The sequence below is a fragment of the Cornus florida genome, unplaced genomic scaffold, assembly GCF_030987335.1.
Source record: "Cornus florida cultivar Cherokee Brave unplaced genomic scaffold, ASM3098733v1 CherokeeBrave_3.0.0_Hap2_Chr04, whole genome shotgun sequence".
In the NCBI taxonomy this organism is placed as follows: Eukaryota; Viridiplantae; Streptophyta; class Magnoliopsida; order Cornales; family Cornaceae; genus Cornus; species Cornus florida.
The window spans coordinates 89,629,874-89,654,005 of record NW_026775574.1 but is presented as its reverse complement, the minus strand read 5'-3'; the positions used below and the strand labels follow the sequence as shown (position 1 = coordinate 89,654,005).

Genomic DNA, 24,132 nt, shown 5'->3' with positions numbered 1-24,132 from the left:
TTGTTTTCTTAAATGATTAATTGTGTTTGCTTAATTGATTTAATTTATATTTGTGTGTATTTAATTTACATGTTAATTGAGATTGTTTTAATTATAACATTTGATTTTATTTAAATTAATTGCCTTAGTAATATGTAACTTGGATTTACCTGTTTAATTACTATACTTATTGAATTGTTTTATTTAATTAATGCAATATTTATTTATTTTCTGTATGATAACTTAGGGTTACAGTTATATTTTTTTGGCTTATAATTCACGTATTGGTGAGCCGCCGTAGGTTAGAATTGAGATAGTTTCATGGGCCGGTTAGGATGGGGATTAGAGCTTAGTCTCTGATTATTTGTGGACTAGGGTATCAATATACACCTATAAATATAAAGTAATACATGATTTAGGGTTTGGAGAACAGAATAAATCGTATGTTCTGTAAACTACAAACAGAGCCCCAAATTGGTAGTGAAAACCAGAAAGATACAGAGATAACCGGAGTGGGAGTTTGGGTGGTTCACAAAACAGAATCAAGGAGGGAAGTTTGGTGTGTATTACCGGACTGCAGTAGGAGCAGCAAGGGTGGTTTAACACTCAGAGACGTGGAATTAGCTTTGCAAGTTTGGGTTTCAAAGGCAAGTCTTGTTCTTACTCTTTCCCTTTAATTCGTGTTCTGTGCATGCCTAGTTAAGACTCCAGGGATTAATCAAAGATTTAAAATAGATGAAACTAATTCTGTATGCACGTTTAAACCAGTTTCTAGTTCTATCATAGTACTCTGTCTTATTGTTGCTTAAAAGTATTAACTGCAAACTTGTTGCCGATTGCTTTCAAATCTGGTGTTAGATTCCTATTGTGATCGTATATTAATGTTGGAGGATTAGTCTGAAACATTAAACAAGCTCTAAAATAAGTACTTAAAACAGTGTTTGAATGCACCAAAATACTCTGTTGTGGGTTGCTTATAAATTTTAGACTAAGTTTCTATGATCAGTGATTCTAAACCTTTTTTTTTATGCATGCTATCATTGCATATAAGTGATTTAAAATTTATCTAGGACTGAGTTTAAACCTAGAACAGAGATTTAAAAGCATCACAGAAGCTCCGTTAATCACCGGAGTTGGAGAAGAAAACACAGAAACAGTCGACGGCGTCTAAGGGAGTGAGAGCATGCTCAAAAAGGGGACAGAGCCGGCTCTGTAACTCTTAGAGCCGGCTCCCTAATGTTGGAGCCGGCTCTTGGCAGCCTTAGAGCCGGCTCTTAGGGCCATAGAGCCGGCTTAATCATCCAAAGAGCCGGCTCCATTTTTCTAGAGCCTGCTCTTGTCCAGTTTTTGCATTTCTGTGAGGTTTTGGGGCGTGTTTGGGCTATACAGTGTTTTCAGAAGCTGTTTAAAGGCTATTGTAAGGTGTAATTAAATGTTAGGGACTTATGTTAAAGTTGAAAACACTTAGTACAGTAGTGGATTAAGGAAAGGAGTAAGGAACAGCTTAAAGAAATGTCTAAACGTTGCACTGTTTGGCTAAGGAAATTAATTACCGGAACTTAGCAAATTGTTGGTATATGAATTAATTATATTCAATCCTATTTTCCACCATGTAATGAATGTAGTGAATTATCTGTAAATTCAACTATGATTGGTTTGGAATGAATTTGGTACTTAAGGGCTGTTAAAAGGTATCAGTTTTTGCATTGTAGGTAGAATCCAAATACTATGAAATATTTTAGTTATTTAAATTGTTGGAGTACGATAATTAGGTTCTGAAGTGAATACCTAATGTTGATATGTATGTATGAATTCATATGGGTGCATAGTTTGGAGGATGGCAGTTGATTATATAGTGTTGTAGTAACTATGCTATGTTGGAGGATTTGCTAGTTTTTGATATTGGAGCTTAACAAGGTTGTTAAATATGTTTTGAATATATATAATAAATCATATGACCATAGTGTTGTAAGTATAGTGAAATAACTACAATTATCTATGCTTAGCTTGGGTGAACTTGATACTTAAAATATTTTTTTCACTGTATCAATTCGTGGACTATAATGGAGTATGTGAATGCTTGACTTTATTCCAGCACTTTACATTATTGGAATTAGATTTTAGGTCCGTAATGAATGCCTATTATTTATGTATATGCATTAAATTTATCTTGTGCATATTCTGGAGTGTGGTTGATGACTACTTAACATTGTATGGTCAATTGTGTTAACTGGAAGATTGTATGTACCGGTATGGGACGGTGACATACTAGGTATAGATTAATTCAAACACTAAATCCTACCTAAATTGGAATGAGTTAGATTAACCATAAAAAGGTTAAGTCCTACTTATATGGATGTATATATATGAACCGGTATGGGACGGTGTCATATTGGGGATGGCTTAGCTCAAAATACTAAGACCTATCTAAATTGGATTAAGGTATGGAGTAACCATAGAGGTTAAGTCCATCACTTACATGTGTCATATCAATTGTGAATTGAAAGACTTATTATGGTTTCAGGATGGATTTATTATACAGATGTCAGACCACTACACAGATGGATGATATTCTGTATTAGGAGGAGTACGGACTTTATATATTTATTATATGTGCCATGGTATGAGCCTGAGTCTCAGGACCATGGTTAGGGCGCGTATATCGCCTAGGATGGATAACTGGACATAGGTGTTGCTCCCTGGTAGGTCTAGGTACTCATGCCCACCTTAGGGTGCGTATTTGCATGTTACCTTCTATTCAGGCTGAGACAGACCTACTGGACTAGCGAGCGTCCTATAGTGTGTACTATATATACATATATGGATTACTCTAGATATTGTTGAGTCTTTCTAGGATGTATCTGCGTATCGGATTACTGTTTGGATCGTAGCAGATCAGGACTTGCATGTGGGTCTGACCCACTCTATTATTTTTTCAGGTGTTCGACAGTACCAGTCTTAGAGCTGGATCGTGTTGATGCAGATACAGACACTCACTCTTCCAGTTACATAGGATTTCCTTTCTATTTTAAATTTGGTTTTTAATTCTGTAAATTTGTTCAAGGTTTGGGATTAGGGGTCCAGTAGGTGGATTCCCGAGTTGTACGGTTTTAAATCATATTAATTTATTTATTTCAAGTTTGAGGATTCTTATGTTTGATTTCTTTCAGCGTATTATTAATTTGTTCTTAATTCAGTTTTTTTTCTGCTTGTTTACATATTAATTGTTTGGTATCCCTCGAATCTGTGCTCGGACTTGATCACCCGTGGCTCTAGAATCGAGGGGTATCACATGTTTGCTCAACTTCTCCTTAGTTTTAGGGTTTTTTTTTTTTTAATTTCATACTACAACAGCAATAAGGGTAATCTTGCCATTTTGAAATTACCGCAAGGTCACGTGCCAAATTTTTAAGCAAAACCTAACGGAACAGTGTTGCCCGGTGTTTTTTTTTGCAGATATTGGAATAGTTTAGGTGGTTTTTTTTAAAAATTGAAATTCAGGGAGTTATTTGGGAGAGAGAGTAAAGTTTAAGGGGGTTCTTTGCACTTTACCCAGAATATTATTATTAGCAATGGAAAAGTCACCATAATAATTTAACTTGGTCATTATAGAGTCTCTCTTGAAAATCAATTTTTAAGTCAATATTAGGTGTCTTGAATCAAAATAAAAAGAAAAGAGAGAATAAATTCTATAAATTGGACTAAAAGCTCCCAAGTCAGTCAAAATGAAATAGTAATTTTAGTCCTAGTGTACTACTCTACTCAAATTGTGCCCCGAGAGATATACCTCAGGCTGAGTATAATCAAATCAAAGCAACAGTTTTACTTTGATAAGCCACTAAAGTAGAATCAAATATATGAAAAAGTGACCTGTGAAATATTAAAAATTTAATGAAAAAGGCACCCAAAAAAATATATATAATAATAATAATAACAATAATGCTTCAACAAGTAACAAAATAAGATAAAAAAATTGATTCTATCTAATATCTAAAGGAGTACACTATTTTTATAGTAACAGCCTCTGATGCTATGGATCAGTGGAACAGATAATAGAACAATAGGCAGTGGGTGTGCAACAAATAACAATGGATGATCTGTTCTCTGGATGCATATCTCGTACCCATGTCCGAACATTGTGTTCGATACGAGTACTTCACTATTTTTGAAAAGTAAACTTGAAGGGAAAAAAGAGAAACACTGAACAAATGACCAAATAGAACCAACTCAAGGTGATGGAAACAAAGCAGTCAACAACTTCTATTTACGGCTAGGGACTCACCGGATCGAGCGCTAACAACTTCCATTAACAGTTAATTAGTCGTTAATTGCGGTTATTAAATTGAAACGTGGTTTGGGTCTTTCCTTGTTTGGGCCTACTTTTCCTTTCCTTGGGGTTGTTTTGGTCATTGGCCGTCTTTGTAATTATCCAATTTATTAATATCAGTTGCTTAAAAATTCAAAAATAAAAAAAAACAAAGTAGTTAAGAGCAACTCCAATAGTCTCTCATTTGGGCCTCTCAAACTCAAAATATGAGAGTTGGGTAAAAAGGTGCCTCTCCAATGGACTCTTATTTGAGCTCTCAAAATTTGAGATTCTCAAATTTCTTCTCATATATCAGCTGTCAAATTTTTTTGGCAAGTTTCTCATTTCCCAAAACGGTGCCGTTTCTCACCAGTCATTACCCACTCGCATCTCTATATGTATATATATACATATATATTATATATAAATTTCTGAAAAAAAAAAACTTATATAAAAAAATTAATTCACAAATAGTGGTAAAAAAATTATAAAAAATTTGTTTTTTTTGGTTCTTTTTTGACCAGATATTTTAGATTTATACTTCTTTTTAATTAGGTTTAATTTTAGTTTCCTTCTAATGTCTACAATTTGACATGGAATGTGTCGAATATTAATATTACTGATGCAAATATGAATGGTGGGAATGGTAGTTGAAAAAGAATAGTGGTTGTGTTAAAAAATAGCATTTTGCGTGAAATGTACCATTGGAGAAAATGTAGTATTTTGATACTGTAGCACCTGTCAAAATATAGATTTGGCATGCAAAAATAGGTTTTAGTATTGGAGATGCTCTAACAAAGCAGTCAACAAAGCACTTCAAAGGAACAGTATCAGTAGGCTTCATATAGCTGCAAAAATTAGACACCTCATACAAGTAGGGGCAAAATAATTGGTAAATATTGCCACAATAAAACCACACCAGACCAACAATGGTACGGCAACCTAGAATCAAGCAACAGCTCATACCGATTAAAAATAAATAAAAAGGATAGACAACTTATTTTAGTGTAGTGCATCAAATAGAGCAGATACTCAATACTAGGTCAAACCGTCAAATGCAAAACAGGTTTGGCAACAAGGATATTATGTTCTTGACCTTAAATTTAAAAGAAATCTGGCAGAGAGAGAGAGAGAGAGAGGGTTCTGCATACTAAGATTATAGGTCTAAGCTTAGTTGATCAGTTCATTAGGATCCACTAGAATTTTCCATATGCATATATATCTAACAAAAGCAAAACAGCACTTCCTAGCCCTTACTACATGTATTCATTCTCAAACCGGGGTCGCCACTTATTAACAACAGATCAGTTCTAGTGAAGTCTTTCTAAATATTTATCATATGCTGCCTTCATCAAAGATAATAATCCTTGATGGGAGATAGTCATGACGTGGCTGGCCACGTATTCTTCGGTTTAATAATTATTTTTCTTTGTAATAATTCTTAAAACCTACTTACCAAAACCGAATTAAAAAGAAAAAAGAAAAGGAACCTCTTTTGGATCTGCACGAGACCTGCCTCAATATTTTTAGAGGTAGAAATTTACATCTTTTTTACGTGTTTATAGATTTGTATGTTTATATATGTTTTACTTATTGAAAGAACAGATTTTGTTACAACATAGTGGTTTGGAGGCTCTTGTTTCAAACTTCTTAAACCTACTTGCCAAAACGGAATTCCAAAAAAAATAAATAAATAAATAATAAAATCCCACCTAGGAAGACACGAAAATACAAACCTAATTCAAATCGGAGTATGAACATGGATGGTTGTTTTATAGGTAAAGTTGCTCTCTTTTTCCGTACGTGGAACAAATCAAGCAAGTCTGTTTGGATATCTCTAATCTGTTCATCTTATTCTGCTATCTATTGGATCTGCAGAAAACCATGGAGAAAACCACCAAACCCACCTCAATATGCGACGCTAAAAACGCAAGGTATGGATTTGTATGTCTTTATTTATTTTATTTTTAAATGAAGAAATTCTGTACAAAAATTGAGCAGTAATGTGGTGTTTTGTTATCACACTTCTTAATTATTTTCATTATTATTTTTTTTTTCCTTTATTGGAATAGTGAGAAGGTTGATAAAGGAGGGCTGTGTTTGGATGATCTTGTCACTTTTGACAATGAAAAAAGCTGCAAGAATTAGTCTTCTATCAAATAGATGGAGGTATTTGTGGACTTATATTGCTGCTTTGAACTTTGATGCCTCACATATTATATATGGACTGGAACTGGGAGATAAGAAACCTGAAGTAGAAAGGCATTTGTATTTGAGTTGGGTTAATCAAGTCTTGAAATCGCACTACGCTCCAACTATAAATGAATTCAACGTTCAATTTGATCTTGATGTAACTTGTAAATTTGATATTGACAATTGGGTTAATTTTGTGGTAGAAAAGAGAGTTAAAAGGCTTGAGTTTGACTCCTTAGAAAATTGGGGAAAGACGAGTTACAATTTTCCTGACGCGGATTGTATTACAAATCACCTGCATTCATTATTTCTCGGGTTTACTAGCTTCAACTCCCTCACCAATCTCTTTCTGAAATACGTGGATGTAAGTGGACAAGTTCTTGGGCACTTCTTAACTAACTGTCCATTTTTGGAACAATTGTGTGTGGTAAAATCCCAAAGTCTTGTAAATCTAAAAGTTCCTGATCTGTCACTCAAATTGCAGTGCTTGGAGATAACTTATTGTTTCAATGTGGAAAGTATAGAGATTTCTGCCATGAATCTTGTGTCATTTATGTACTTCGGACCAAAAATAAGCTTGCCATTTAAGACCATCAAGGAGCCTATTGAACGGTATATTAGGGGTGATTACTACAATTATCTAATTTGTAATTTTTGGGAGATTTCAAGGCATCTTTCTCAGCTAGAGAGCCTTACGTTGGATGTGACCATCATCGAGGTTAGTAAGTTTAACAAATTCATTTTATCTCCTTCCCTTCATTTTTATTTTGTTCTTTTTTAACATAATTATCAATCTGTGCTGATTTATTTTTTCTTTGGTTATTCAGACTCAATAAATTTCCTGTATTTAATATGCTCAAGCATTTGGAGTTGAGAATCGGTGCAGATGATGATGAAAGCTTTATTATTTTTTCCCCCCTAATAGAGGCATGTCCTTTCTTATCTAAATTTCTGTTAAAGGTAACAAGTCTTACTTTACAACTTGCGTTTCTAAACTGTAAGGTTTATTGCTTTCGTGATTGAATTTTCAAATGGAAATTTTGATTCATTTAGACTTCGGTTTAAAAGCTTTCAGTTTTCCCAAGTAATTGGTTCTTAATTAGGCCTATTACAAATTACAATATTACAAGTAATAGGAAAAAATGTTGGTATTTTGTAAATGAATATTTGTTGTTCCCATATTGATTTAATATTTAATGCCCAAGTGTTTTATGTCGTTGTTTAATATGTTACACGTTCTTGATTTATTGTCATGATTGTTCAAGTACATTAATTGCTCAAGAACTCATGGAGTAGGACACAAGGACCTCTTGGAATCTGTAACCTTATTTAGTTAGTTTAAGTCTTATTCCTCTTCAAAAAAGTGTGAATTCATCTCTAACACAGTGTTTTCTTCTTCTTCTTTCATCCATGCTAGTATTGAGGAATCTTTGCTCTTATTATAAGTATAATTTGAATATGATTACTTTAATCAGATTGTTGAGTGATTGCTCAGCATTATAGTCAGGGGCGGAGCCAGGAATTTGGTTCCGGGGGGGGGGATATTAGCACTAATAAATTAATTTTTTTTCAAGTAGGCCGAAAATATAATAGTGTAACAACAGTAGTGTATTAGAATAAGTAAATAAAAAATGAATAAGAAGAGAAAAAAGAAATAGAAGGTTACTGCACATAAATTATGCATTAGTGCAAGAAAAAGAAATTTTTAAGAATAAAAATTAAATTTTAAGAAGAAAATGAAATAAGAAAAAAATATGAGAGAATTTTGAAAGAAATGATAGGTTTTAATTGTAGAAAGAGAATGCAAAAGATATGAAGATGACAAAAAGAAATTTGAAGAATAAGAAAGAAAATGAATAAAGAATTAAAGACATTTTTAAAAATAGATAATTTTATAGAAATAATTTATAAATTTTATGAGGGTGTTTTATAAATATCTAGAAATTATATGCATAAAATAAATAAAATTTAGTGGATTCAGGGATAGAGAATCCATTTTATTAATTTTAAAGGGAGCATTGTGTCAATTTTTACAAGTTTGTGTATAAAAATATATATATATTTTAGTGGGGCAGCATGTGCCTCGGGGGGGGGGGGGGGGGGGGGGGGGGGCTGGGGGGTGGAATGGCCCCCTGGGCACATGCTGCCTCTGCAAAAAAACCATTTAAAATAATGACTGAGGATGTGACTTATTCCGTGTTATTTAGACCCGAGCAATACAAGCTTAGAGTGAACTCAACTCACTAATCTATTAGTTCATCGACACTTACGAAGGTGTTACGGTACGCTGTCTGTTACAAGGCAACTTTGGTATCTCTTCTTTTTCCTTGTAATTCTATTGGTAAGAGAACAATGTTGTGAAAACAGGAGAAATGGAGAATGCAGTAGGGAGAAGGAACATAGATCCTTCAATAAATTGAAAGCCACAGCCAATTAAAGACTAAAACAAACTAAGAAACCGCAGTCAGAAATTTGATCCAATGATTGGAAGATGAAAAATGCTGAAGAATGCAATCCAAAGACACAATAGGAATCATCCCCTTTCTTCTACTTCCCGGGAGTACCCTGCACTGCAGTAGCAGTAGCAGTAGCAGAAGTTTAATTTAATTTCAGGATCTTTAGTTATTACTGATTGGTTTATCCATCTGTTGTCATTTCTAAGCATTTAAACTTTTCTTGAATTTATTTCTTAAATGTTTTTTTTTTTTTTTTTTTTCGTACGGATCAAAAAAAGGTCTTTTAAATTGCATGTCCTCTCAATATTATGTTTTAGGCAAAATAGTTTTTTATGGTTGTTACAATAAGCAGGGTGACTAATGTCGTAAAGGAATATTTTTTGTTCTAGTTGAGTCATATGTATAACAGCATGGCGTTCAATATCCATTGAGCATGTGGAACGTTTGGTTTTGGCTATTCCATTGAGTCTAGCAATGTCATGATTCTAACTTGTCCTGAGTTTTGATTTGATGCTTGTTATTTTGTTTCTGTATGCTAATGGAAAAATTGAGCGTGGTGTTTTTGTTATACACAATTTAGTTGCCACTTCGTTTCTTCCTACTTCCATTGAATGAAATACTCTTGGTTGTAGGCCATGGAACAATCTGCCCTAATCGTTCCAGCATAAGAGATATTTGCTTCATTATTACAGCTGATTAACAGTGATTTTTTCGATTGGGCGATGATACTTGGACTCTGCACTATGCTGTTGCATATTATACGTTTTTTTTGTAGGACATGAAATGACAACTGTTCTTCAAATGTAGTCTCATACGCTAGAATTGTTTTGAAACGATAAGAACCCTAGAGGGAGATCGAAATTAAAAAAGAAATTTTGCGTTTGGTATACCAATAAGAACCTTAGAGGGAGATCGAAGCTCGTATGTGTGTGACCCATAAAACCACACAAATAAAACTCAGATGTTTTACGAAATCCTAGCGCAAATTGATTGAGAGAAGGGGAACGAGATCGATCGAGAGAGAAATGAAATGGAACGGATTATCACTTGTTTGATGAAATGTCTCACTAACTTCATCACTCTGGTTGGCACAATTGAGAAAAGTTAGAATAAGAACATCATTTCCTTCTTTTATTTATTTATTTATATACTATTAAAAGTTTATTTCGTGTCAACATAATGATAACCCGTGTCAACCAAACTATGCTTTTTGTGTTTTTTCTTTTCCAATGTCTATACCAAAAATAGATCAAGTGTCACAAATAATGTTGTGTACGACTTGGGGTTTTTTGGGCCGACATAGATTCACCATTGTCATCTCTGCCATCATCATCTCCGGTACATTCAACTTCCCCTAAAAGTAATACATACATACATATGTGTGTGCCTTCCAACTTAGTGGTGTTTGATACTGTGTTTGGTCACTGATGACGAGCGTAAGTTTAGGGTCGATGTGATGTTAGTTTAGTTGGTTCGGTGAATTTTAATGCATTCCGAGTGTTTGTTTTAATGCCCCACAAGTTCACAACTCAGCCGGTTATGCAAGTGACTGATTCTACTTGCTGTCAGTGTAAGTGTAGCGGCAATAAAATTTCGGAAAATTTGTCATTGTTTTTCTGAATGGGCAGAAGTAAGAGCAGTCACAATGAAGGTTCTTTATCACTTCCTAAGGATGTAATTCTTTACAAAGATGAAGATGAATGGTCCACTTGCTCCGCAAGTGGGCTGATATCATGGTTATTGCCCCATTGTCAGCGAACGCACTTGGCAAGGTGATAAAATGAACAATCTTGTAGAATGTTTTAACTTCTAGAACAATCTTTCAAATTCTCTAATTGTTTCAACTGCAAACAAGAAACTGTATTTGAAGTCAACCTGCTGAGAAGAGAATTACTTTAATCACATTGCTAATAGTATGTCCTGAAAATGTTGGTATCCTTGTAGAGTCACATCCAATTGGGTTAACTGCAAAAAATCCCCCCTGATATATAAACTTTGTGCAAAACTAGTTTCTACTTTTTGAAAATGTGCATGCAAGTCCACAAAATTAAAAAAATGTGCAGAACTAGTCCCTCTGACCACCTTTTTATAAAAGGTTAATTCCACTTACACCCCCTGGGTGTGTGCTAATGTCAGCATCAGCAAATTGTTAGAAAGTCAATTTTGCCTTTCTAATGTCTAAAATGACATCTTTAACCTTGTTCACCAATACACAATTACAAAACTGTCCTTAATTTGTTAACTCAAGTATACAAAAATGCCCTTCCTTTCACTTCTATATATATATATTCATATATATCATCTTCTTCCTTCCAAGCTTCAAGAAGTTTCAGATACAAAGGATGAGAAGCGATTTTGCCCTTCATTACAGTAGACATATTGTCGTCCTCGTCGTGGCGGCCTATTTAAATCTCAGGAGGCGTGATGGAGGCGGATTCCGATATCGCGGAAGCGGCCGACATCAGCTCCTCAGATTTGAACATCGGGAAGCGGTAGTGATCGATGCCGGAGCAAAGCATGCTCTGGTAATCCGCTGGCATCATCAATTTTTTTAAAATTTGTTTCTCTATTTTCTTTCTATCTATTAAATAATTAAATTACCCACTTGCTTCAACATTTTTCTGACTAAATTTGCATCTTTTGACCCCATCGAAGAAGACCCAGATAAATTTGCCCTACTTATATTTCTAGAACTTAATCTTTGCTTTGCTTGTCCATCTTTCTTGACCCTCTGTTATTTAACATCCTTTACTATTGAACTGACATTGTTTTTCACAGATTTTTTGTCCAACCTTCTATATTTAGTTCGAAAAGGAGAAAACCCCAAAAAACTTTCTTCAGTAATTTTGTGGTTCATGGTGTTCTTCGATAGTTCTTCGTCTGTGCTAGACAACTTGGTGCCGGAAATATTCTCTGCTCGCCGTACGCATAGTTGCTTCATCGCCCGTAGATCTGTCTCTGTTGCGCCGTGGGTCTGTTAATATCATCGGCGGTGGCCGTTTGGGGTGTGACCGGCTTCTTGCGGGTGCTCCGGCGAATGAATTCCTCTTGGTCATGCGAGGCAGAAGCCGTTACTCTCTAAGCTTCTATACGGCGGCGACGCTCTTCCGTCTGTAAAGAAGCTCTGAGCCAACATGACCCAATCGGTGTCGAGCTTCAGCGAATGGATCCGACTAAAATTACCTATACATGAAGTTCAGTCCGTCCATGGCATGCTCACGGCAACTGCATCACCTGTGCTTGCTGTATGTGTATATATTTGTATATGTGCATGTAATGTGTATATATTTGTCTAGGAAGTTTTTAGTTTTTTTATTCAACTCTAAATTTTTATAAATATTAGTTATTTATCATTGATGGGCAAAATTGTAAAATTACACAATTCCGTTAGTATGGTTAACGGCTGTCATAGTGAAGGGAGGTAGGTGGAATTATGAAACTTAAAGAAGGTGTAAGTGGAATATAGGTAAACGTCAAGGGGTATAGGTGGAATTAACTCTTTTATAAAAAGTAAAACTGAAAACCCCAATTTATCCTTTTATTTTCCATTTTGCCCTCACCCATTTTTAGAGTTTTTGTAAATAATCAGTTTCAACAGAAAAAATGGAAAGATATTCAGGTTGGTGAACTCATCAAAATTTCTGCAAATGATACACTTCTTTGTGATATAGTGCTGCTTTCTACCAGCGACCCAACTGGGGTTGCTTATGTCCAGACCATTAATTTGGATGGAGAATCAAATTTGAAGACACGGTATGCAAAGCAAGAGACCCTTTCTAAGATTCCTGAGAAGGAGAAGATTAATGGGTTGATAAAGTGTGAGAAACCCAATAGAAACATATATGGGTTCCAGGCGAACATAGAGATCGATGAGAAGCGGGTGTCTCTAGGACCTTCCAATATAGTTCTCCATGGGTGTGAACTCAAGAATACTGCTTGGGCACTAGGCGTTGCAGTGTATGCTGGCAGAGAGACCAAAGCTATGCTCAACAATTCTGGAGCTCCATCAAAGAGAAGCCGGCTTAAGACCCGTATGAATAGGGAAATCATTCTCCTCTCTATGTTTCTTGTCGCTTTGTGTACAGTTGTTTCTGTTTGTGCTGGTGTTTGGTTGAGGCGCCACAGGGATGAGCTGGATGACTTGCCCTTTTACAGGAGAAAGGACTACTCTGAAAGTGAAGCGGGTGAGGATTACAAGTATTATGGATGGGGAATGGAGATATTCTTCACCTTCCTCATGTCAGTCATTGTGTTCCAGATTATGATCCCTATTTCATTGTATATTTCTATCGAGCTTGTCCGCGTTGGTCAGGCTTACTTCATGATCAGGGATGCCCGGGTGTACGATGAAGCCTCAAATGCAAGATTCCAGTGCAGAGCTTTAAACATAAATGAAGACTTGGGACAAATAAAACATGTATTCTCTGACAAAACTGGTACACTGACTGAGAACAAGATGGAGTTTCAATGTGCAAGCATTTGGGGTGTAGATTACAACAATGGGAAAGCTATACAAGGGGAAGAAGTTGAATACTCTACGGCCATCATGTGCATATGAGTATGAACCCTAATCTTCCTCCATTCATGTGCTCCGGTAATCGTCTCCAAATCTTAATCACTCTCACCTATTTCTTGTTTGGTTCGATTTCGGAATCGCTTGAAACAACACTCATATATAGTACACATGGAGTGATGAAACTGTATGAAATCAGAGTATCATAGTATAGATTACTATCAAACATGAAAATATAAACGTGAAAGGTCCAAAAAAGTCAACACAGAATCAAGATCTCATAAACCCATTAATAATGATCACTCAACAGGAAGACCAAAAAAACAAAAACAAAAACAAAGCAGACCCAATCCATTGACTATCTAAACTGCAAAAACCCAGATCACTGCACATACAACAAAAGCAGGTGAACTAACAAACAAACGCCAAATTAACTTGTAAAAAGAAAGCAAACCCATTAAGATGAAAGTCAAAACAGAACAAAACAGAGAGAGACTCACCATATGTATTTAGCAATCACCTTGTCGGTGACGTCGGAAAGGTCGAGGTTGAGGAGATCTTGAAGCAGAGACATATCTAAAACACAACACAGAGAAATGGCAATGAACTTGTCGGCGTGATTCCTCTGGAAATCGCCAACTTATCGATGCTTCAACAGCTGTATATCGGCTACTACAATGCCTTTATCGAAGGCCTACCGTCGGCTGTTGGAAACTTGTCTCGACTTGTTCGATTCGACGCCGTGAACTGTGGATTGTCCGGTAACAATCCCCCGGAATTTGGACAGCTTCAAAACTTGGATACACTATTTCTACAGGTGAATGGACTGTCAGGACAGTTGACGACTGAGCTAGACCAATTGAAGAGCTTGAAATAAATGGATCTGTTTAACAACGTCTTCTACGGCAAAATACCAGCGTCATTCGCCGATCTGAAGAACTTGACCCTTCTCAGCTTCACGGTTCGATACCCGAGTTCATTGGAGATTTGCCGGAGCTGGATCCGGCCATTAGTTTTTTGGGTTAATTTCACCTACACCTCCTAACCTTTGCCAATATTCCACTTACACCCCTTTTACGTTTCATAATTCTAGCTACCTCCCCTGAGGTTTTGATTTGGGTAACAAATCGCCCCCTGCCGTTAAGTAACTCACGGCGTGTGGTGATGTCATCAAGAAAAAGTTTGATGCAAGGTTAATTTTGCCCTTTTAATGTCTTAAATAACATCTTCAACCTCATTGACCAACATAGATTTACAAAACTACCATTGAATAATCAAAGGTGACAGTGGAGTGGCGGCAGTACCATCACCACCACCACCGATCTAACGTCTCCATTTCGCCCTTCGCAAGCTTGCCCTCTCTCTCTGTAACTGCAACCTACAAAATCTACAAGAATCAGAATCAATATATATATATATATATATATATATATATAAAATTTTAGAGCAAATCATTTCAGCCTCCCCAATTGTCTTCATCTCTATTCTTGTTCTCAACTTTGAACTTGCCCTCTCTCTGCAACTGCAAACTACAAATCTACAATAATCAGAAGTTCAAAACCCATATATTTCAGTTAATCTATCTGTCGGCTAGAATCAAAAGTTCACCTATTACATATATCAAAACCCATATCGGCAGATCATTTTAGATTGTTCAAAAAATCAAAACCCATATCTTTCAGTTTCCATCGTCTGCTTTTCCAGTTTGGTTCGCCGTTCGCAAGGATGAAGGGCTGTGAGGTTGGGTTTGTTTGGGTATTGGGTTGTGTTCGGTGTTGATCGACGACGTGGAGGGCAGTCGGACTGTGCATGTCGATCGCGCATGGAAGCTCCAATTGCCGATGAGCACGCCGATGCCATTGACGGAGCAGTTGTGGATGTAGATGGAGAAGAAGGGCATCTGTGTCACCGATCAGTGCTCGAGTCAAAAAAAGAGGATGAACACGAAGACACCATCAGGACGACGAGGATTAAAGGGTAGTTTAGACCTTTTAGTTTCAAATACATTTTATTATAAATATTAATATATAATTCATGGGCAATATAGTAAAATCATATATATCCGTTAGTAAAGTGGACGGCCGTCACTGACAAGGGGTGTAGGTGGAATTATGAAACGTAGAGAGGGTGTAAGTGGAATATTGGCAAACGTCATGGGGTGTAGGTGGAATTAACCCTAGTTTTTTTTATTATTATTATTATTTTGATAAGTGGATAAAAGAGTCATTTTACCTGACCTATATTTATAATTATTAATTTATTCAACTAAAATGAGGATATTATCATCATTTTACATCACACAGTGACCTATTTGCACCAAATTGATAGTATAGGGGAGTTTTTTACTGCACAAAGTCCGATATGCACTACATGTAGAGGGAGTTTTTTGCACTTAACCTAAAGAGTAATGGAGGAAAATGATTTACTTAGGGCCCATTTACTAACGCTTTCACTTTCTTATTTTTACTTTCTCTAAAAGTAAAATCATGCTTTTGATTTCTTGAACTAAAATAGAAAGTAAAATAATGTTTAATAATTTTTTTTTACTTTCAATATTTTGAAAGCAAAAAATAAAAAGTAAGTTTAATAATTTTAGAGATGGACTCACACTGTTTTGAAAAGGGTCCTAACGTAATTGAACAATCATGAGAATAAAGCAAGAACGACCATGTAAAACTCTCGGCTAGAAATATTAAATCAACATGGGAACAACATAATGATATATATTCATTAACAAAATTCTTGATCAATTGGGAGAATAGAGCAAGCTAAACATTGTAAGAGCATTTTTCCCATTACTGGTAAAATTATCATTTGTAATAGCAATAAAGAAGTAATTACTTAGGAAAATTGAAATCTTTTAAGCCGAAGTCCAAATGAATCAAAGTTTCCAATTGAAAATTCAATTTCCAAAGAAAAAAACCTCACATTTTTAGAAATGAGACTTATTACCTGTAACACAAATTTATTCAAGAAAGGGCACGCCTCTATCAGGAGAGCAAAAACAAGAAGACTTTGATGTTCACTTGTAACACAAATTTTCAACTCCAGTTGCTTGAGCTTATCAAAGACTGGAAATTTAGCAAACTCGATACCATTCTGAATAAACCCAAAGAAAAAAAATAGTAAATCAGCACAAATTGATAATTATGTTAAAAAAATGAATAAAATAAAAATTAAGGGGAGGAGATAAAAATCACATTTTTAGAAATGAGACTATATATGTTATAAATAAATTTTTATTTAAGTTCTAAAATTATTATATAGACTTGTATCTTATAATTGAATATTTTGTAAACTAGAAACTATTTAGTAATTTGGTTGATTAAAATTTATATATTTTTTTAGTATTTATTATTTTATTGAGTATTATTAATAATTTAAATAATATAATTTTTTTTTTGATAAATAGGTCATTAAACGGGTTACATGTGTAACCCGTTTAATAAATAGGTTGAGTTAGTATTGAGAGTTTCTGACACGATTATTAAATAGATCGTGTTCAGGTTGAACGGTTTAGTATAATACTCGTAAGTCGACACACGATTATGACTCGCGAATACGATTTGGCGATTTGCGACCCCTGATTGTCCACCGTTACGTGATGAAGGCAAATAAAATAATTCTCAGCTATGTAGGGCAATCCTTCACGTTTAATAAATAAATGTATAAATTTGTAAATTAATCTGTCAAATTTTCTATTAAAAAATAAAAAAATAAACTTCCAATTTGTGAATTCACGCCAATATATTTAAATTAATTAAAAAATAAATTGACTAATAAATATCACAACATTTTATAATGTATTATTCATTTACATCCTCACGGACATCCTAGATTTTAAGTGTACTGCATAAATCCGGTCCAAGTCGTTTTGCTAGAGAAAAGTAGAAAATTAAAAAAGAATAATCACAGGTTTTGCTTCAGGGCATATTAGAAAGGAAAAAAAAAAAAAAAACAAAGCATTGATCGCCATCGTGCCGATCGTGGTGGGTTAGGTCAAGATCAGGCTCCAATTTTGAGCACTGTCGTGGGTTAGATCAAGATCGGGCTCCATCGATGTCGTTACTGAAGACGGAGAGAATCAACCGAGTTGCAAAAACACTCACCGCCGCCCTCACCGAACAACCATTGCCGCTGTCGCCGTTAAGCCCAACGCGTGGTTCTTTCACATGACTTGTGTACTCCGGCGCTGGGTAAGCTCACCGAACTGGTCTCTCTTCGCCGGTCCATTTTCGGCGTGCGTGTGTATGCACGTGTGCCTGCGCAGACAATATATATATATGTTGTTTGGATTAAGGTCTGAGAGAGGGGAAAGAGAAGAAAAGAGTAAGGATATAGAAAATTTGGGTTTATCAAATGGGTTTTACTAAATAACCTATTTAAACTTATTTGATTAAGGGTATTTAAATTAATTATATTTATCAATTTTATATCAAATTGTAATAAAATCATTTGATTAAGCGTATTTAAATGAATTATATTTGTCAATTTTATATCAAATTGTAATAAAATCAATTCATCATTGTTAGAGTGTTTTTATTTATTTTATTTGACGGGTGTAATTGTTCAAAGTAGGACTAACTTTTATCTGCACATCTTTATGCCAAACCTTCAGAGCTGGTGGTGTACTTTACCTCTACTCAATTTTGAACTAAAATTTACCAAACTCATAATTTCTTTTTTAATTCTTCTTCAACTAGTCCAGAATAATAGTTGCATGCAGGTGAAAGCAAAATCAAAAGGAATGAGAAATTCGCATAATACGATATCGTTTCAAAACATTTCTAGCGTATAAGACTACATTTGAAGAACAATCGTCATTTCATGTTCTACAAAAAAACGTATAATATGCAACAGCATAGTGCAGAGTCCAAGTATCATTGCCCAATCGAAAAAATCACTGTTAATCAACTGTAATAATGAAGCAAACAGCTCTCATGCTAGAACGATTAGTAGCAAAGTTAAACCAGTTGAACTCTGAATTGATTAAGTCTAAATCAAGCCTTTTTACTCTCTGTTCGATAACCCAGTTGTCGAGATCAAATCTACTAGTTCCATTGAGATCAAATTGAACTCTGAATCGATCTGTACTTGGACCATTGTACGAGTTCAAGACTTGATTAACCCAACTCAAATACAAAGGCCTTTCTACTTCAAGTTTCTTATCTTCCAGTTCTAGTCCATATATAATATGTGAGGCATCAAAGTTCAAAGCAGTAATGTAAGTCAACGTGTACCTCCATCTCTTAGAAAGCAGACTACTTCTTCCAGCTTCTTTCATTGTCAATAGTGACAAGATTGAAACGAGTATAACATCAGGAAGTCCACTATTGCGATCCTCCAAATACAACCAACCTCCTCTATCATCCTTCTCACTATTCCAATTAAAGATTAAAAAATAATAATAATTAAAAAACTGTGAGATAACAGAAACACCATAGTAGTGCTAAATTTTTGTAACAAAATATCTTCATTTATTTAAAAATAAAAATATAAAAGAGGCATAGAAATCCATACATAAGTTAAAAAAAAGATGGTACCTTGCGTTTTGAGCACAACATATTGAGGTGGTTTTCTCCATGGGATTTGAACAGTTTTCTGCATAGTTTTAACAAATAATTCTGCAGATCCAATAGGAGATAGCAGGAAGAGAAGATGAACTGATTAGAGAGATATAAAAACCAGACAAGAGAGCTAAAAGAGAGAGAGAGCAATTTTGTGTTGTATTTAAACAAACAAGCACATTCATAAAGATACTAATTGATAGAGAGGAAAAGAAAACAACTTTATATAGATTACGGGCGTAAAATTGGATCTGTACTAACTTGAAAAGTAGTAATAATGGTTTAACATTCAAAAATAAATAAATAATAGTGGCTTAACCGATCTTTTGTTTCTCAGGAGAAGGAAAAAGAAAATTTACAGGAATAATTTTCCTAATGAAAGCAAAACTTAAAAGGGGTCGTGCGGCACTCTTGCCTGAAAAAATATTTTAAGTCAAACACCCTATCCTAAACTTAGCCTTAAGGTTTTCTATAGCCACAAAAGTTTGATGTCCTGTGGTTTGTGAAAATATTATTTCTTAACTGTCTTACGCATCATTTACTTCTATGACCCTAATATCTCATGCATTCAAAATTTTCAAAGACTCTCATTTCACAGAAAGTGAAATCTAATTGCTGCCTAACATCGCGTCCCAAAACCAAGCTATTTTGTAGATCTATCAAATGACAAACTATTATTCTCTAAACTGTTAGGATATGTGTGCCATAGTATAGCAAATTCTTATTTGTATTGTAAAAGTTATGGTTTCTTATCTGAATATTATTATTAAGGCATTAAACAATTGGTAAATGGAATGTATTATTTTTTCGATTTATTATGAAATTGATTGTGTCCACTTGATTACAAGATATATTTATATATGTATGTAATTAATATTAAGTTATAAATTAGTAATCATAAATGGTTCAAAGTCGGTAATTATGGATGGACATTTAATTAATTAAGATTTCAACCGAGTCCATGATAGGTTGAGATATATTGCGAGAGCCATCGTGTGCAATTGCTCTCTATCACAGCCATGACTTTTGACTCTCAAGCATGAGAGAAGTATAGACTCATTTATTAATTAATAATTACTTTGATTTGTTCGGCGGATATTTCGGGATCCTTAGATTGGCATTTTGAGTAGTTATGTAATTAATAGTTGGAGGGTTATATTCTCAATATTTGCATCAGTGCTACTTGTATTTATTTTATATTGATTATGGTCGATCATAAATTAAATTCGAAAGCCTTCGTATATTTTAGACAAAATGTTTTCTATATATATTTATTTAGTAAATTATTATTTTTGTCAAACAAAAATTTTATTGTGATCAAGTCGGAAATAATCAAAGGTAACAAAATAATTATATTAATTATGTTGTCGGATTGATGGTTTTATTATCCGATAAATAATTATGCATAGAGGGGTCAAAGTGAAACATTGACTTAGAGGTTATTTACTATTTAATTGGAGTGTAATTAATTTCTTTTAGTGGAGTAGAAATTAATTTATGAATTAATTAAATTGGGTCCATGGTTTAATGGACCAGACTAATTATTAATTTATAGTAGCCAAGAAAATAGTAAACCCAAAGGATTCTCACTCATAGCCCAAGTTGATATTGGAGTTCTATTAGAATTGAGATATTTGAATTAGAGATTGAGAAGGATTTATTGTTTCCTTTCTTATCTTTATTTTGCCTATATATATACATAGGTCCATGTATATTTGAGGGATAACTTTTAGAAGAAGAAAAAGTAATATATTTTCTCTCTCTAGTTTTTAGGGTTTGCTATATCTTCTAAAGGAGGCTACCACAAGCCTTGATTCCAAGGTCATTTATCGAGACATATTAGTGATTCCTAAAGGGAAGATTACCATCAAGAAGAAGGAGAAATGATCTTGCTAAGGGATCTACACTAAGTGAGAACATTCACTTTAGAGGAAAGATTTAAACGTTTACTCAGACCTTTGATGTAAGTATTCAATCTATTAATTGAATGATACATCATATTTTATTTTTACATAAAACTTTTCTTTATGTGATGAATCAAGATTTGTGCATGAAAATCCCTCAAAAAGTTTTGGGTAATTTACAAAGACCTCCCATATGGTTTGCCATAATTACAGACAGCACCCTTCCTGTTTCAGAAATTACGCGGACCTCCCCTACTTTTGAAAATATCCTACACGGACCTCCCTTTTGTTAAAATCAACGTCAGTCAAAGACGAAAATTGAAGCTCACAAGGAGGTCTACAAGTTGATAGGAGCAATTCCTCGATTGGTGCACCATAGGAAATTCGAAATCCTAGGGTTTGAGGTGAAGAAATTGGGGGTTTTTATAATTTTGGTGGTAGGGGTTCTAATTCACATGTTCTTGGGTCTTTTTGTGAATTAATCTACTTAATTGATGATTAGCATGCTTAAATTGTAGAAAATTTCTTACTTTATTATTATTATTATTATTATTATATATATATATATATATATATATATATATATATATATTGTGCCAAAGTTGTGACTATGTGTTGCTTGATATATATGATAATGAAGCATGTAAATTGTTGATTAATTCAAGCTTATTGTGCCTTTAGTGCTAGATTGGTGATTAGAAAGCATGAAAGATAATTTTAAAATTTTTTATGTTGTAAAACATGTCTAAGTATTAAATTTTCATGTCTATTATGATTAATTTGCTAGAAATTGCTATATGTAAGTGTGTTGATTTGTGAAATATGAAAATCTTATGCTGATTTGTGAATTGTAAAAATCCTTCATTTGACATGGCATTGAAATGCATAAGACATATATGCATTCATTGGAAAAGAATGGGCAAAAATTGCTTTGAAAGAAAGGAAATGGATTTTGGGAAAGAATTTTGAAAATGATTTTTTGTGAAAAACCCGGCCGCCTAGGAGTTACCTAGGGACCGCGGCGTTAGTGAGGCCTAGAGGGGACTAGGGAGACCGCCCTATTGTGGTTGAGTTACCTGGGCCCAAATGACGCCATGGAGTTGCCATGGGTCAGGGACAGTGGCCAATCCTCCTCTCGTGCCGCCATGGAGTTGCAATGGGACGGGTTCACTAACGGTTTGGAAATGATAATGGAAATGGTTTTGGGAAAATGGGGAGTGACATTGCATGGCACGACATTTCAGTGCATGTCATATTTATTTGTGGTGTTGGATTAATGATATGGTATCGTAGTTATACTTTTATTCCCGGCATGGTATGATCCCATTTTCCTAATTCCTATTCATTATGTGGATTCACGGGGTCTTAAGAGGTGTGCCTTAGGCATTACTTACTGAGCAATTTTGCTTACCCCTATTATTTAACATTTTTTTAGGAAACGGAAAAGAAGTGGCAGATGACATTCCACCACAGGCTTAAATTGGTTTAGAAGACCTTTTGTTATTTTTGTATCTAAGTCCCACTATTTTCTGTAAAACTTAGCATATTGTATTTTGTACTGAGACCTATGGACTTTTGCTATTGTAGTTATATTCATGGGCTATAATGTTATTAGAAGTCATGGACATTGTAAGACATGGACGTTTGACCTTAATTATATTTTTGGGACTGTAATTATGATATTTGGATTAAATAACATGTAGTTGTTCCACCATAAACTGAACTATGTTGAGATATAATGAATGATTGAAAGAAATGTATTATTTGTATTGTGCTGGGACAGGTTAGAAAAATTTTGAAGGTCCAAGAAAGGCCCTATGCATTTTTATGCATTTAAACAGGTTGTGGTAGGACCCTTTTTAGTGGAGGTCATGCCAAAATTTTTTTAAAATTTTTATTATTTTCGGTATTCAGTTTAAGGTCGTTATAAATTTGGTATCAAAGACTTGGTTCGAAAACCAATAGGACGACGGGTAGAGGCCTACCCTAGCATGGGAAATCGTTTGCATAGTTTATGTGATTAATTGTTAAAGTGTTTTGCTATGTGCAAAAATATGCTTAACTGTTTAGTTGTTTACTTGTCTACATACTTATATGCTTATATGCTTATATTAATGTGTTCATTACATAGTCTTGCATGCTAAGTATTAGTATAGTGTCCTTTTTGTATTGAGTTATTCACGGTTGGACCTTAGTGTTATCGTTATTGAACTGTTTCCTTTGTTTAATATAACAATGTCACGGTGTGAAGAACTAAGGGAAGTTGGCCCTAAGCCAACAAGGGGTGATGTTGGCGAGAGCACGAGCTCCGGCGGAGCCAGTTGATGAGGACACACTTCTTCAGGATTTGATTGCCCCAAGAGTTGTTCCTACAAGGAGGGATAATGTGGAAGCACCCGTTGAAGAGGGTGAAAGTCCGGCGAAACTAGTATTGAATCGCTTGTTGCAGAGGGCCTTGAGGGCCACCATTGCTACTTAGCCACAGCCGATACCGCAGTCGATACCACAACCGGTAGTGCAAGTTGAGGAGACGCCAGCACAGAAGCGTCTCAAGTTGATTTCTGGATTTTCTAAGTTGATGCCTATGATGTTTAAAGGCGGTGCAGATCCCATGGTAGCGGATGACTGCATGGAGCAAGTTGAAACTCAATTGACTTCTATGGATGTGACGGATGATCACTTGAAAATCATCCTAGCCACTTATAAGTTCACAAAGGATGCCAAGTTTTGGTGGAAATCGATCACAAATCAGTATAGGATTGAAGAGATGAGTTGGGATAGATTTAAGGAGCTGTTCTATGAGAAGTACTTCCCTGCGCCCAAGAGGTGGGAGTTAAAGAATCAGTTTATTGGCCTCATCCAAGGTAGTTTGTCAGTGACAGTGTATGAGAACAAGTTCACTTCTTTTTCCCGCTTTGCTCCAGAATTGGTAAGAGATGAAATTGATAAGATTCAAAAGTTTATTTCTAGTATTGATTACAAAATGAGGCCGTTCTTAACGGCACAGGGCATTAAGGTGTATTCTGAGGCAGTGGAAAGAACATTGATGCTTGAGGCGGAGGCCAAAGATAGAAATGCAGGAAAGGAATAGTGGAGCCAAAAGATGAATATAGGACCATCTACAGAGGGACCTTTAGGGAAAAGGAATAGGTGGTTCATCTTAGTTTCAGGGGCAGCAGTCTGCATGATCCGCTCCTAGTACCTCCATGCCAGT

The 24,132-nt window shown here is 34.9% G+C and overlaps 3 protein-coding genes across 3 annotated transcripts; 2 read left to right on the top strand and 1 right to left on the bottom strand.

Annotated features, from left to right (window-relative positions):
* Positions 1–6,044: 6,044 nt before the first annotated feature.
* Positions 6,045–7,314, top strand: LOC132305320 (putative F-box/FBD/LRR-repeat protein At1g66300). Its single transcript, XM_059802979.1, has 4 exons — positions 6,045–6,219; positions 6,358–6,842; positions 6,963–7,196; positions 7,306–7,314. Exons 1-4 carry the CDS (start codon positions 6,045–6,047, stop codon positions 7,312–7,314), a joined length of 903 nt encoding a protein of 300 aa, XP_059658962.1.
* A 4,754-nt stretch (positions 7,315–12,068) lies between these two features.
* Positions 12,069–13,492, top strand: LOC132305318 (phospholipid-transporting ATPase 1-like). Its single transcript, XM_059802978.1, has 2 exons — positions 12,069–12,179; positions 12,524–13,492. Exons 1-2 carry the CDS (start codon positions 12,069–12,071, stop codon positions 13,490–13,492), a joined length of 1,080 nt encoding a protein of 359 aa, XP_059658961.1.
* Positions 13,493–14,903: 1,411 nt separating this feature from the next.
* Positions 14,904–23,531, bottom strand: LOC132305317 (putative F-box/LRR-repeat protein At3g18150). The gene is made up of 5 exons (XM_059802977.1): positions 23,411–23,531; positions 18,991–19,048; positions 18,381–18,825; positions 16,400–16,546; positions 14,904–14,984 (listed from the first exon to the last, which is right to left on the bottom strand). Exons 1-5 carry the CDS (start codon positions 23,529–23,531, stop codon positions 14,904–14,906), a joined length of 852 nt encoding a protein of 283 aa, XP_059658960.1.
* Positions 23,532–24,132: the final 601 nt, after the last annotated feature.